Source organism: Panthera onca, chromosome D4 (genome assembly GCF_046562875.1).
Source record: "Panthera onca isolate mPanOnc1 chromosome D4, mPanOnc1 haplotype 2, whole genome shotgun sequence".
NCBI classification, from domain to species: Eukaryota; Metazoa; Chordata; class Mammalia; order Carnivora; family Felidae; genus Panthera; species Panthera onca.
The window spans coordinates 66713057-66727553 of record NC_138351.1 but is presented as its reverse complement, the minus strand read 5'-3'; the positions used below and the strand labels follow the sequence as shown (position 1 = coordinate 66727553).

Sequence of the window (14497 nt, the reverse complement as noted above, 5' to 3'; positions counted from 1 at the left end):
GGGAGACACAGAATTGGAAGCAGGCTCCAGGCTCTGAGCTGTCAGCCCAGAGCCCGACGCGGGGCTCGAACCCACGGACTGTGAGATCGTGACCTGAGCTGAAGTCGGACGCTCAACCGACTGAGCCACCCAGGCGCCCCACTGAAGAACATTTCTAATTTACAGGCCAACAGGAATGAGAAAGTGTGTTCAAGAGTAAGCCACATTCTAGGAAATCCATTATGCTGGATAAATTTTATATTGATGGAACAGTAAAGTTAGAAGATGTTAGAGATTAACATATTTTACATAGGCAAATAAGAGTTAAATGTTTGTGGTATTTGGGTATATTAATGTCACTTTTCCAAGTTCAGTTTTTAATTTTAATGGCAGGAATATCAAACAGTCATGAACTCTATTTAAGTCCCTTTAACTTCCATCCTAGATATGCACAGATTAAATCTGATGGCAAAGGTTGAGACTATTGATGTATTAGAATCACACCCTAGTGAAATAGGCTGTAAAAACCTATTAGTGGGGTGTTTGGGTGGCTCACTTGGTTAAGCATCAGACTCTTGATTTCAGCTCAGGTCTGCTCTCCCACTTCCTGAGCTGGAGCCCTGCAATGAGCTGTGTGCTGACAGCACAGAGTGTGCTTGCAATTCTCTCTCTCCCTCTCTCTCTGCCTCTCCCCAGCTTGGGTGCTCTCTCTCTCTCTCAAAACAAACAAACAAACAAACAAACAAACAAACATAAAAATCTATTAGTTTCCATAAACACACTCAACAGACTTTTATTTCCTGAAGAATTCCTGGTATGTAGAAAACCTCTAGAGTCAAGCATATTGTGTTTGACCCACAGGCCATTTTGGATACTCAGACTCTACTTTTTGTTTTTGTTTTTGTTTGTTTGTTTGTTTGTTTGAGCTTAAATCAAACTGCTTCCATAAGCTCTCTGGGATGACTGACCTAGGGCCCAGTCTTCTATCAGACTTTAAATTTTTGAATCTACTTAATTAAAGAAAGTAGAAATTTTATTGTATCTTTACTAATGTCTTATTTAATTTTGAGAGAGAGAGAGAGAAAATGAACAAGTGGGGGAGGGGCAGAGAGAGAGAGAGAGGGACAGAAAATCCAAAACAGGCTCTGCACTGACAGCAGTCAACCTGGTGTGGGGCTTTAACTCACAAACGGTGAGATCATGACCTGAGCAAATCAGATGCTCAACCAAACTGAGCCACCCAGATGCCCTGAAAGTAGAAATTTTAATATGCATATTTCTCCTCAGAAGAGAAGATGAAGATAGTTTTTTCCCTGTCAGTGTTGCAGAATAAATTCTGAAGAAAAGAAAAACAAGTCATCTGTTTTGATGTATCCATATGTTCAAATTGCTAGGCATACATGTTATCACTATAATACCGATATGCTTTATTTAATACTTCAGCCTCTACAGGGTTTTTCCATTCAGGAAATTTATTTTAAAAGACTTTTCTGTTTTTCCAATTCTCATTTAATTAGGATTTTGTGACTTGGAAAACTTAAATTTCCTGACAATTCTGGGAAGGAATTATTGCATAGAAACACTTCCATACTATTATTTAATAATAATAAATGAAATACTTTTTTCCCATTCAGAGTGTATTCTATCATTTGTAACTAATCCTGATTGATACGTATGGCATATGAGGTCATCTTTGCTTTGGTCTGTTTAGTTTCATCTTCCACCAACCCCCATATGCCTCTCTGTTTATATTCTTGTGATGCTGCGTTATTTTTATTTCCCTGCCTTCATCATGCCATTTCTTGTCTTATACCATGGTGTTATTGTTTCTTCTTCCTGGATGTCCTTCCTCATATTATTTACCTCTAAAAATCCCACTCAAAAAGTTCAGGTATCACCTCTCCTGGCAAGTGTGTCTTGATTCTGAGTTACTTGTCACTTATACTTCCATAGCACATTAAACCATCATTTTACTTTATTTTCTATTTTTGAGAGAAAGAGAGTGGAGGAAAAGCAGAGGGAGAGGGAGATAGAGAATCTCAAGCAGGCTCTACTCCCAACACAGAGTCCTATCTGCAGCTCGATCTTAGGACTGTAGGATCATTCAGGACATGAGCTGAAATCAATAGTCAGACACTTAACCACTGAGCCACTCAGGTGCCCATAAACCATCATTTTAATTGCAGCATTACGACCTTTTATTGAAATCATCTGATTACATGGATATTTTTATTACTACCTATAGGACAGGTAGAGACTGCATCTTGGGCATTTTTATATTCATAGAAATTCTTACTATCGGCTTCATTGAGTAATTGAGTATGTATATAATAAATATCATATAAACAATGATTTTAGAAAATATAAAACACTTAATAGAAATATGGGTAGAAGACATGAGTATACAACACATATACAAGACAATACAACTATTTAAGACACAACAAAAGTTAAATATTATAGTAGTTAAAAATTCCATTAAAAGGCATGATGAGATACTATTTTAAGCCCTTTAGATTACCAAAAAAAAAAAAAAATCCCAAACTATTGAAAGCATCATTGATGACAAGAGCAAGAGAAAAATCAGCAGTACTGTAATACTGGTGGGAGCATAAACTAGTATTATCTTTTAGATTCATAAAAATCTTCACTGTTTTTGGCCACATCATTTCACTTCTTGAATTCGATTTTAACAAAGTGATTTGAACTAATTTTGTTAAAAATGATTTAAAAAGAAAAAGAAAAAAATATCATTCAAAAGTAAACAGCCTTAACGTTCGTTTTTGGATCTTTAGAGGGGCAAATGATTTTAGCTTGATTTATTATGTTGTTTTATAATGAAGATCAGGCTCCTTTCTGAACTATGGTTGTTTTCAGCTTTGTTTCTTAAACCTTTATATATTATCTGAGGATATCTTTTCTTTCCTTGCCTTTCTTTTCCCTTCTCCTTTCTTCCTTCTAAAAAAACATTTTCCTTTCCTGTACAAAGACTGTGTATTACTTTTAGAATGTCTACAATGTGAATGTGTTCATTCAAAAAGTCAACTTTTATTATAAGATAATTTATAAAGTGAATATAAAATTGTACAGTAAATAATCTATACTTCCAAAAAGGTTGTGTGTGTGTGTGTGTGTGTGTGTGTGTGTGTGTCTGTGTGTGTTTGCATGTGTGTAAGACAGGGAGAAAAAGAGATTGAAAAATTGAGAGAGAATTCAGTTGGGGAAATTTTGATGACTGTACATGAGCCTCTTTATGATTTTTGTGTGAAACAGTGTAATGGGCCTCTTGTAATTAGGTCTTCAGGGTTTTATTTCTGAAGTCTCATGTTTTATACATATTTCATTTATGAAGCAATTTAAAGTTGTCCATAGAGGTTTAGAGAGGTCCTTAAGAACATTTAAATTGTGTCCTAAAGCATGGAGCAGATTCTTTAGATATTTGTGGGTCCACAATGGGGCAGTGTTTTAGCCTGGGCTTTATGGGGAAATTGCCCCATTCCTAAAATGTATGGTTAAGTATCAATTTCCTTCCTATTTCGAACTAGAGGAATCTAATGGTGCTTTGTCTGAACTAGCAGAATTTATCTTTGTATTCACACCTGTAACAGTCATGTGTCTATAAATGTCAAACACTCAGTGAGTTTCTATGGCCAAATGATTACTCACTAGTAGCTGCCTCTTTGGAGGCTCAGCTACTAATGTGGAGTCATGAAGATTGGCTGCAAGTAGAAAAGCAGGACAAAATCATCTGTTGCTGCAACCTAGAGAGACAGGCAGTCTCTGGTTTGAAGGTAAGTTACTGCAAAGACAGGAAACAAACTTATCATCGATAAGTAGGAGTTGGACTGATGGTTTAAAAGTGTCAGTTTTGAACATGAGATGTTTTTCTCATTGAGAGATTGAGTGTTAGAAAGGGAATTTAAGGGTCTAGTGACTGCGATGTGGTGGGGAGAAAAGAGCTATGAGACCAAAAGAGCAGTTCTGTATGCAAAGACCACTGCACAACCAACTGGAAGGAATTTGCCCAGCAGGATGAGTTACTTTTTATTAATGTTCAGCTTTTTAGTGTGTTACATAGTATTTGGACACTGTTATTTACTTGAGCGAATTGAGGCTTACTATAGGGTGTACAGTAGACTATGTGTTCTTTGGGAAACAAGTCATCGCTGGTCCTCTAGCAACAGCTCAGTTCCATTTGGTTCAGTCACTTAAGAACCAGGTGAACTGTGTTCCAGGGCCTCTTTATACAGAGATAACATACGAAGAGGATCCTATGACCAATTTGGATTTTTTTAAAGAAACTGAACATTATCATTTTGTGAACTGAAAAAGAAAATTTACCAAAGCAATGCATAGCCAGAAAGACACCTGCTTGGGCATTATTCTAGTATGTTTGCATGCAGTATTGGGGACTATTTTGAATATCTGCTTTTCGATCATTAGGTTATAATTGTAAAAGTGAGTAGCTTTTCCTTTTCCTTTTCCTTTTTATGTCAAGAGGCTTGCTAAAAATGTTAAAGTAGTCTTAGTCAAAAAAGTTAGTCATGTGTTTTAGGACAAGGAACACACTGGTACCTTACTACAACCCTATCTTTTTATAGAGGGAATTGAATTTGATATAAGGCAGAACTTGAGATGATTTTTGCCATTTTGGCACCTAATTTTCTGGTGTCCAGAAGATTGGGGTGACTGTGATAAAGTGTATTAGGATCTGTACGTAGGATGAAATAATACCATTTGTCAGAACATTGTGTGTGATCTGATTAAGCTTTTAAGCTACATGTACTTGATAAAGAAATGATAAAGAGATAAAGAGATGCAGATGACTCTAACAGAAGGAAGAAATGAACGGAGAAGCATGAAGGAAACCACTGACAATGGGAACCACTGTTGTGCTAATTGGTTATATGCACCAGCTCATGTAGTCATATCAACAAATAATATGATATAGGTGTTTTTATCTGCATCCTGTAGTGAGGGATGGTGATGATCAAAAACCTGCCCAGGCCATCTAGTTAAGAGGCAGAGATAGTGTTTGACCTAAGTTTGCCTCCAAAGTCGGTGTGCTTGACAGTGGTATGGAATGTGTTTGTTAGAATATCATGTAGCATGGGGATAGCTAATGGAACAATGACTTTGACAGGTGATTTTTTTTTACAGGTGTGCATATAATCTTCACTATTCAAAGGACCCCTGTGTACATAATACCCTTGGGGGTCTCAAGTGGTTTGAGACCTAACCCAGAAAAGTATGACAAATTCTATAAGATAGAAATCTTCTAAAAAATTAAATAATTTTAAAAGCTCGGGCAAAGAGGATTTTAAAACAGGAAAATCAGATTTGGCTTTGGGTGATCCCACGAAGACTAGTTATGGTCTGAAAATGAGAAGATGGATCCTTATTTCAGAGCAAAGTGCCCCATAACATTTGGTGGACAGAGGAATTGAGAATGGAACAAGAATAATAGCTAGCATTTATTGAGCTATTATTTTGTTTGGGGAATTTTACTACTCATAAAAGCAATAATGCATTTAATGGAAAGGAAATGACATAGGATATAAGGATAGACCCTTAACCTGGTCAAAGAATAGTTTACAGCTTGATGGTGGGACAGGAGATGGTTATGGGCCTGAAAATCCTAATGATACTATTTAAGTATATTGAGTATTGAAAATTTGACTATATTTAGAGTACCTATTAGTCTCCAAGTCTCATGTAGTGTGTAATACTGAACAAGTTAAAACAATTTTCAAACATACAGCCTTGTGTCCTATGACAATGGATGGTTTGATGTAGTATATGTCATGTAGTGATGTAAGTGAAAGGAGAGAGAGAGGCAGGCAGTGAATCTCAAGAGCTTTAATGTTGCTTTTTAAATAATAAGCAATCTATTCATAGAGTGCCAAAATTTCAAAAAGTAGTAAAAGATATACTGTAAATAGCCAACTTTCCATTCCTGTTAATCAGCTATCCATTTCATTTTCTGGTGATAACTATTCTTGTTTCTTTTTCTAGAGATATTCTATATATGAGCAAAAATGCATGTATGTATGTGTATCATAATACATATATAATATTTTTTCACAAATGTTAGTGTGTCATATATACTATTCTGAGCATTACTTTTCTAGTTAATATTTCTTAAAGATATTTCCACATCAATGCACAAAAAGGCCCATATTCTTTTTGACAGCAGAATAGTATTCCATTATTTCTATGTCCCCTTTTCCTGGAAATGTAAACTGTTTCCACATCTGCTAATACAGACAATATGTTAATGAATCAATTTGTATGTAAATCACTTTACACATGTGCTAGCATAACTAGTGATAATTACTTACAAGTAAATCTTGGTCAATGATTATATGTATGCTTTTATGATTTTGACATATATTTCCAAATTGTCCTCCATAGAGGATGTACCAATTAGAGTGTACATTGAGAATATAGGAGTTCCTGTCTCCTTGCCCTTAGGAGGCAAGCCATTAGAGGTGAAACCATGCCTTGTCCTTATGAGATCAGTGCATAGACATCTAAAGAATGAGTCATGGTGAGAGATGTAGGAAAATTCTCTGTAGCTCCCTGTGATGTTGGTCACTCAGTTTCTTGAAAACTTTTTTTTAATATGTGTGTGTGTGTGTGTGTGTGTGTGTGTGTGTAGTGTTTGTATATTCATACTTATATGTATAATTATATATAACCTTTAATGTACCAAATAAAATAACGATGTCAATTAACAGCAGGCACAACTTATATATACATATGTATGTATATTACCAATATATATTTTAATATATACTTATATATTACATGTTATACATATAGTTGTTGTATATGATATATAACTATATATTGTATATTATGCATAATTATGTATATTATATCCTTAGGGTATATTCTGAAATGTAGAATTTGGTAGAAAAGTCATGCATTTTTATCTGCGATTTTAAAAAAGAAAGATATTTGATAATTTATGGAAATTTAGATAATCTATTACATTATAATCTGAGGAAAATTCTGCAAATATACTCTAACCAAACCAAAATATAAATTAACATGTGGTCCTGAAGAGAATAGAAGAGAAACAGAAGAGAGAGGAACCAATAGTGAACAATGAGTAAATATAGAGTGGTAAATACATTGATGAAGAATATCCAATACGTATAGTGTAAGGGCTGAGAAAGAACTCTCAAAAAGGCTCATTGTAAGGAAATTATAAATACTTCTACATTATTTCACTGACTGACATTTAGTAATTTGAGGATAGAAATGGGGGAATAAAAGTATTCTTGTAGTTCTGTCTTCATTTAATGTTTGAGGGATAGTTTAGGAGTTAGGCAGCACTCTAGTAGAAAAAAATAATCATTATGAGCAAATGGTTGGGTCCTGTAAGTCAAATTTTGAGAGTAGAGAAAGAGAAGATATCCAGTTATGGAATGGTAAAATTGAGTAGAGTGTTCAAGTTAATGAAAACAAATAAGAGTGACAACTTAACCAGCAAAAATAAGGAAGTGGGAAAAAAAGAGAATGCACTAATGTAAAGTAAATAAGTTATAAAAATAAAGTATATGCAAAGAAGAAAATTAAATAGATTAATAACTATATTTTAAAGTGAATGGACTACGTGGCAATGAGAAAGAATGAAATATGGCCTTTTGTAACAACGTGGATGGAACTGGAGAGTGTGATGCTAAGTGAAATAAGTCATACAGAGAAAGACAGATACCATATGGTTTCACTCTTATGTGGATCCTGAGAAACTTAACAGAAACCCATGGGGGAGGGGAAGGAAAAAAAAAGAAGAGGTTAGAGTGGGAGAGAGCCAAAGCATAAGAGACTGTTAAAAACTGAGAACAAACTGAGGGTTGATGGGGGGTGGGAGGGAGGGGAGGGTGGGTGATGGGTATTGAGGAGGGCACCTTTTGGGATGAGCACTGGGTGTTGTATGGAAACCAATTTGACAATAAATTTCATATATTAAAAAAATAAATAAATAAATAAATAAATAAATAAACCAATCATGGGAAAGTGAAAAAAAATAAAGTGAATGGACTAAATACTTTCATATAAGACAGAGACTGTAAAAGGAGATTAAAAATTTAAACCAGATATATGTTACTTACAAGTAGTATACTTAAAGCGAGAAAGAGAAAGAAAAGTTGAAAATAATGGGATGCACTAAGAGTAGGCAAAAGCTCCCAAACTAAGAGGAAACAGGAGTGTAATAGAAATATCCTAAAAGTGGAAAATAAAGCACAAAACAGGAGAAAGGCCAATTAAGAACATTCATAGTTTATAAAGATTATCAGCCATTAACAACACAGAAGTAAGCATATAAAAAAAATCCTACTTATATAGGCAGAACATGCTTACCAATATTTATATATAATTTATTAATTATAGATGACAGAAGTTAATTATTTCAAAGGTTTGAATAATACATTAAATAAACTTGATTATATGTATACATGTATGCATGTATTGTGTATCTATATAAAATCATATGTCTCTCTCAAAGAGAATTCATATCTTTTGTTAACATTTAAAACATGGATCAAGTAATTGGCTGCCAAAGTCTCCATAACTAGAGAATTATAAGTCATTTCTCATATCATAAAATTGGAAATAACAAAAATCGAACACAAATATCTAATGACTAGAGTTCAAGAAACACACACTTGGGTAACTCCTGGTTTAAAGAGGAAAAGGAAAAATAATTATCTAGAAGTTAATGAAAAGAACATTTCATATCAAAATCTAAGTTTTTAGGAAACAATGTATTTTAAGAGCATGAATTACAGTTAGCAATAGGGAAGAAGGGAAATATTAACGAATTTAGTTCTTATTTCATGAAATTAGAAAATCCAAATAAGCTTGAAAAAATTTACAAACAAACTTCTTAAGTTCATAAGACAGGGAAAAAAAGATTGGAAAGGATAAATCTATCCAAAAGCCTCCTTTCCTTTTTTGAGAAGATCTGTAATATAGGGAAATGCCTTGTGAGACTAATACAGAAAAAATATCACTTAAGATAGTAAGGAAAAAGGAGATAGAACGTCTCACAAGGGAGAGCACAGATTATAAGGATTAAATGCAACCCCATGACAACACATTTGTAGCAAAATATAAAGTATTAAAATGAACTTCTCTCAAATCTCCATGTTGAAATCTTACTTCTTTCTGAACAATCATCTATTTTGGTTTGATATTTCTTTTGAAATGTTAGTATTAGAAAATATTAGTAAATTAGATTACAAGGTAATCTAGTCTATGAGCCAAGTTCTCTGCAAATTGAATAATTAAGAATTTATACTCTGCAGCCATATGGCTTGGGGTTAATCTTAGTTATACCATTATTTAGCTATATGACCTTGACCTTAGGCAAATTACTTAACTTTTATGTGCTTTATTTTCTTCCTCTGTTAATAAAGATGATGATGCTAACAACAGTAATTGCCTAATAGGGATGCCATTCAGACTAAATGAGGTAATGCATAAAGTAAGCAATTAGTAGTGGATTGACACAGAGTGACAAATAGTAGCCATTATTTTGTCTTTCATTTTATTCCTTTATTCAACATATATTTTTGAACATCTATTTCTGTGTCCACTTCACTATAGGTACTGGACTGTGGAAGTAAACAACAAAAGTACCTACTTTTGTAAAGTTTACATGCTTCTGGTCAAGACAGATAGTAAACATAACATTATAATTTCAAGGAGTGACAAGATCATTGATTTATTGTGTGGTGGTGTGTAGCCAGTAAAAATGGTTTATTGTTCAGTTACACATAAAATACAATGCTACGTTTTTATTATAACCTCTAGTTTACATATGTGATGATAAATATGATAAAAAGGCCAGGCTTCAGCAAGGAAGACTTAGGTTTGAATCTGACTTAGCTCTGATATATATTTACCTTTAGTCAAGTTTACTTAATATTTATACTTTAGTTTATCTGTAAAATGTGGATTACAATACCTCTATTTTAGCACTATGATGAGATTAACTAAATTACATGACACATTGCATGTAGCATAAAACATGTTAGTTTCCTCTTCCTTGCTTTGGTTCATTTTTGTATACTTCTTTTTTTTCTTTAGTCTTCTCCTTTAGAAATATTTTTCCCTTCTGGAAGAATATGGTACTTGTAAACTAGTACACATTTGAAAGTAATCGTAAGATACACATTTTGTTTTAACAAATTTTAATGTTTTACAGGTAAAAGAGAAACAGTAGAATGGAATGGGAAAATCAAACCATTCTGGTGGAATTCGTTTTAAAGGGACTTTCTGGCTACCCAAGGCTTGAGCTACTCTTTTTTGCACTGATCTTAATAATGTATGTTGTCATCCTTCTGGGCAATGGCACCCTTATTTTAATCAGCATCTGGGACCCCCACCTTCACACCCCTATGTACTTCTTCCTGGGGAACCTCTCCTTCTTGGACATCTGCTACACCACCACCTCCATTCCCTCCACACTGGTGAGCTTCCTCTCAGAAAGAAAGACCATATCCTTCTCTGGCTGTGCAATACAGATGTTCCTCGGCTTGGCCATGGGGACAACAGAGTGTGTGCTCCTGGGCATGATGGCCTTTGACCGGTATGTGGCTATCTGCAACCCTCTAAGATATCCTGTCATCATGAGCAAGGATTCCTATGTGCCCATGGCAGCTGGGTCCTGGATCATAGGAGTCATCAACTCTGCAGTACAAACCGCATTTGTAGTACAATTGCCTTTCTGTGGGAATAACGTCATCAATCATTTCTCCTGTGAAATTCTGGCTATCATGAAACTGGCCTGTGCTGACATCTCAGGCAACGAGTTCATCATGCTCGTGGCCACAACACTGTTTATATTGACACCACTGTTATTAATCATTATCTCTTACACATTAATCATTGTCAGCATCCTCAAAATTCGCTCTTCTGAGGGGAGAAGCAAAGTTTTCTCCACGTGCTCAGCCCATCTGACTGTGGTGATAATATTCTATGGAACCATTCTCTTCATGTACATGAAGCCCAAGTCTAAAGAGACACTTAATTCAGAGGACTTGGATGCTACTGACAAACTTATATCCTTGTTTTATGGGGTTATTACTCCTATGATTAATCCTTTAATCTACAGTCTTAGGAACAAAGATGTTAAGGAGGCTGTAAAACACCTATTGAGAAGAAATGTTTTTAATAAGTAAATGGGAAAGGGACAGGTTATTTTTATAATCACAATATGAAAATCAATTAGGGAAACCAAAGAGCCTAATAGGTCGGTTCTTGTTGCTGTGTCAAATTCATCTCTCAAATCTCTCAAGCTTTAAAAATTTTTTTGGTGCAGTGCATAATGAAAATAAGTAAATGCCTATGTTTTAGGAGTCAGCGATTATGTTTTTTTCTTATTGTTCAAGAGCTTGAACGTGAGGGCAAGTAGAGGGGTAATGTAATAGTGAGAGAGATTTCCAGACAGGACAATGTTACCCTTTAAATGCTTTTTGATAAGATTATTTTCAAAACCAATTTAATATTTTCTTACTTTATAAGACAGAATAAAAACTTGTTTCAGATTTTTAAAACTGTTAAAATCATGAACTTACAATATTGTATTTACTAAAAAATATAATTTACTTGGAGCCTGTTCATATATGTAATGTTGATTGTCCTCTGTCTAGGTAGCTGTACAATATTAAACTTTTTGGTTCTAGTATAATAATTTTTTATAACTTTTTGTTCATATCCACCTATGAGGTATTAAGTTATTATTCTTTTCTACTTTCAACATATCTACTTTGACAGTCTTTTTTTCTGAAGGCCTTCTGATACATGGGATCTAACTGCTTTGGATATGGAATTAAATGACTGATTTTTAAAGCCTTTTGAAAATTAAAAGAAAATAACTACTTAGTGAAATATCCATGGATAAAAGTAGAGCTATATCTTTTCCTTTGTACCACTGACTTTCTATCCATGAAGTATGTTGCTAATCCAGGAAGAATCTGTTATTATGGAATGGTGGATCTACCTTTAGATGGTTTTTACATTTGGTTTTTATCTGGGATTTCCATTTCTTTTCTATGTTATGGTAACGTTCAGCTTTAAAAACATTTACTTTTATCATTTTATTTCTTCATCTGAATTTCATACTTTAAATATTCATATTAGATTTGAATGATTAATATTATATATTCTTTCTTCCTCTATCATATTATTCTCAGAGTTTTTTATTTAAAAATTTAAGTAATTTAGGTTATGTTTCTTTTTTAAAACAATATCCTATATTTTTTAAAAAATTAAATTGAAGTTAATTAACAAACAGTGTAGTCTTGGCTTCGGGAGTAGAACCCAGTGATGCATCACTTATATATGACACCCAGTGCTCATCCTGAAAAGTGCTCTCCTTAATGCCCATCACCCATTTAATCCATCCCTCCACTCACCTCCACTCCAACAACCCTCAGTTTATTTTCTGTCTTTAAGAGTCTCTTATGGCTTGCCTCCTGCTCTGTTCTTATCTTATTTTTCCTTCTGAGCCCCTATGTTCATTTGTTGAGTTTCTCAAATTCCACATGTGAGTGAAATCATATGATATCTTTCTCTGACTAATTTATAATACCCTGTAGTTCTATCCATTTTGTTGCAAATGGCAGGACTTCATTCTTTTTAATCGCCAAGTAGTATTCCATTGTACATGTATACCACATCTTCTTTATCAGTTTGTCAGTTGGGTGGACATTTGGGCTCTTTCCATAATTTGGCTATAGTTGATAGTGCTGCTATGAACATTGGGGTGCATATGCCCCTTCGAATCAGCATTTTTGTATCCTTTGGTTAAATGTGTAGTAGTGCGATTACTAGTTTTATTATTAATTTTTTGAGGAAATTCCATACTGTTTTCCAGAGTGGCTGTATCAGTTTGCATTCCCGCCAACAGTGCAAAAGGTCTTCCCTGTCTCCACATCCTTGCCATCATCTGTTGTTCCTATCTTGAGAAGCAAGAAATGTCCCCAGTACATAACCTAATCTTATAACTAGAAAGAAAGAAGCTAGAAAAGGAACAGGAAATAAAGCCCAAAGCCAGCATAAGGGAAATAATAAACATTAGAGGAACTAAATGATATAGGATCCAAAGAAACCAAAACAGATAAATGAAACTAAGAGCTGTTTTTTTGAAATAATAGCTTATGATTCTTTTAGAATTTTAGAAAACTTTAAGATATTACGTTACTTGGTTTTACTCTTGTTTGATTGCTTCAGCTTTTTAAACACTGCTTAAAATTCTACATTATTTAATTGCTAATTTTTATTTAGATTTTAAATTTTTATTTTTTTAACCTTTTAATTTTTTAAAAATCTTGTGTTTACTTTTAATTGTAAAATAGAGATTCATTTTCCCCTTATAGTTCAGAAAGAGGCAGCAGTGAGCATTTTATAGGATACTACATCACAAAAGAAAGGCCTCCTTTATTCCATTGTCATTCTACTTCTATCTCTGTCTCCTTGAATCTTTTATTTTTCTTAGTAATAATAGTAGTAAATAATTATTTTCTGGGAATGTCCTTCAAGAAATTTGAGAGAACCACAAGTTCATGATCCTTCCAAGATCCTATATCTATCTAACGAACGAACGAACGAACGACAGTAACAACAAAAAGACCTAAGACCTGAGTGACTTCTTGTATTGGTGTACTTTCTGAAACTATAAGGGGGATAAAATGTTTTAAATTTCTCCAATATGCAAAGCTGTTAGGATATACTGAGCCAACATTTGTCTAAACCCACGAGCTGTCAGCATACTCAAGGAGGTAGTGAAAGATTTGACTGACAAACCACAATAGAGGTTTTGTATAACAGGTTCACAGCCTGATTTACATCAAACATATTTATTCCCAAGATGGAGTTCTTGGGAATTTCTTTCCAGAACAGTCATATATGTATATCATATATATACTGTTCATATATATATACTGTTTGTCACTCCTTTGCATTACTTTCTTTCATCATCATGATCAGTGAGAAGCTGGCTAGAACCCAGTTTATACAAAGTAAGATTTTAAAAAATGGCCCCAGAGTCGTTTCACTGATTCATGGTTTCCTGACTTTGTTGGATTTAGACTTGGTCATTGTGCAGCTGCCTAGAAAGTGGAATGACCATATTGCAGATTGGCCCTTCTTTGGAAAATGCTTAGGGGGCAGATAGACTAGCAATTTGTAAACTTTAGTTGGCTTTCTTAGGAGAGAATGATGTGCTATTCAGAGGGGGACAGAATAACTGAAGGGTGACTAAATGAAAGTGTTTAGAGACTACTGGTTGTGGCTGATCTCTTGTTTCATACCACTATTTAGGCTTCAGGACCAGTCATTTCTGCCTGTTCTTCAATGTCATCAATGCTGATGTCATTTTGATCCAGTTTGTGTCATCCCATGCATGGATTTACATTCCCTTCATTCCCTGAACTATAGCTAGCTCCGGGCTTCTATTTACTAACTGAAGATTTGAGGAAGATACAAAGGAATGACAATG

At 34.2% G+C, this 14497-nt stretch overlaps 2 protein-coding genes across 3 annotated transcripts in view; both read left to right on the top strand.

Moving 5' to 3' along the window:
• The window catches only part of LOC132663126 (olfactory receptor 13C9), a 205549-nt gene that overhangs the window by 155899 nt on the left and 35153 nt on the right, over positions 1 to 14497 (top strand). The window lies entirely within an intron of this gene.
• Positions 10208 to 11462, top strand: LOC132674987 (olfactory receptor 13C2). Its single transcript, XM_060627456.2, has one exon. The coding sequence runs from the start codon at positions 10221 to 10223 to the stop codon at positions 11175 to 11177; it is 957 nt and encodes a 318-aa protein (XP_060483439.2). The 5' UTR covers positions 10208 to 10220; the 3' UTR covers positions 11178 to 11462.

Bases quoted from the DNA above. Each gene is read 5' to 3' on its own strand.
- LOC132674987 (XM_060627456.2), top strand. From the start codon at position 10,221: ATGGAATGGGAAAATCAAACCATTCTGGTGGAATTCGTTTTAAAGGGA.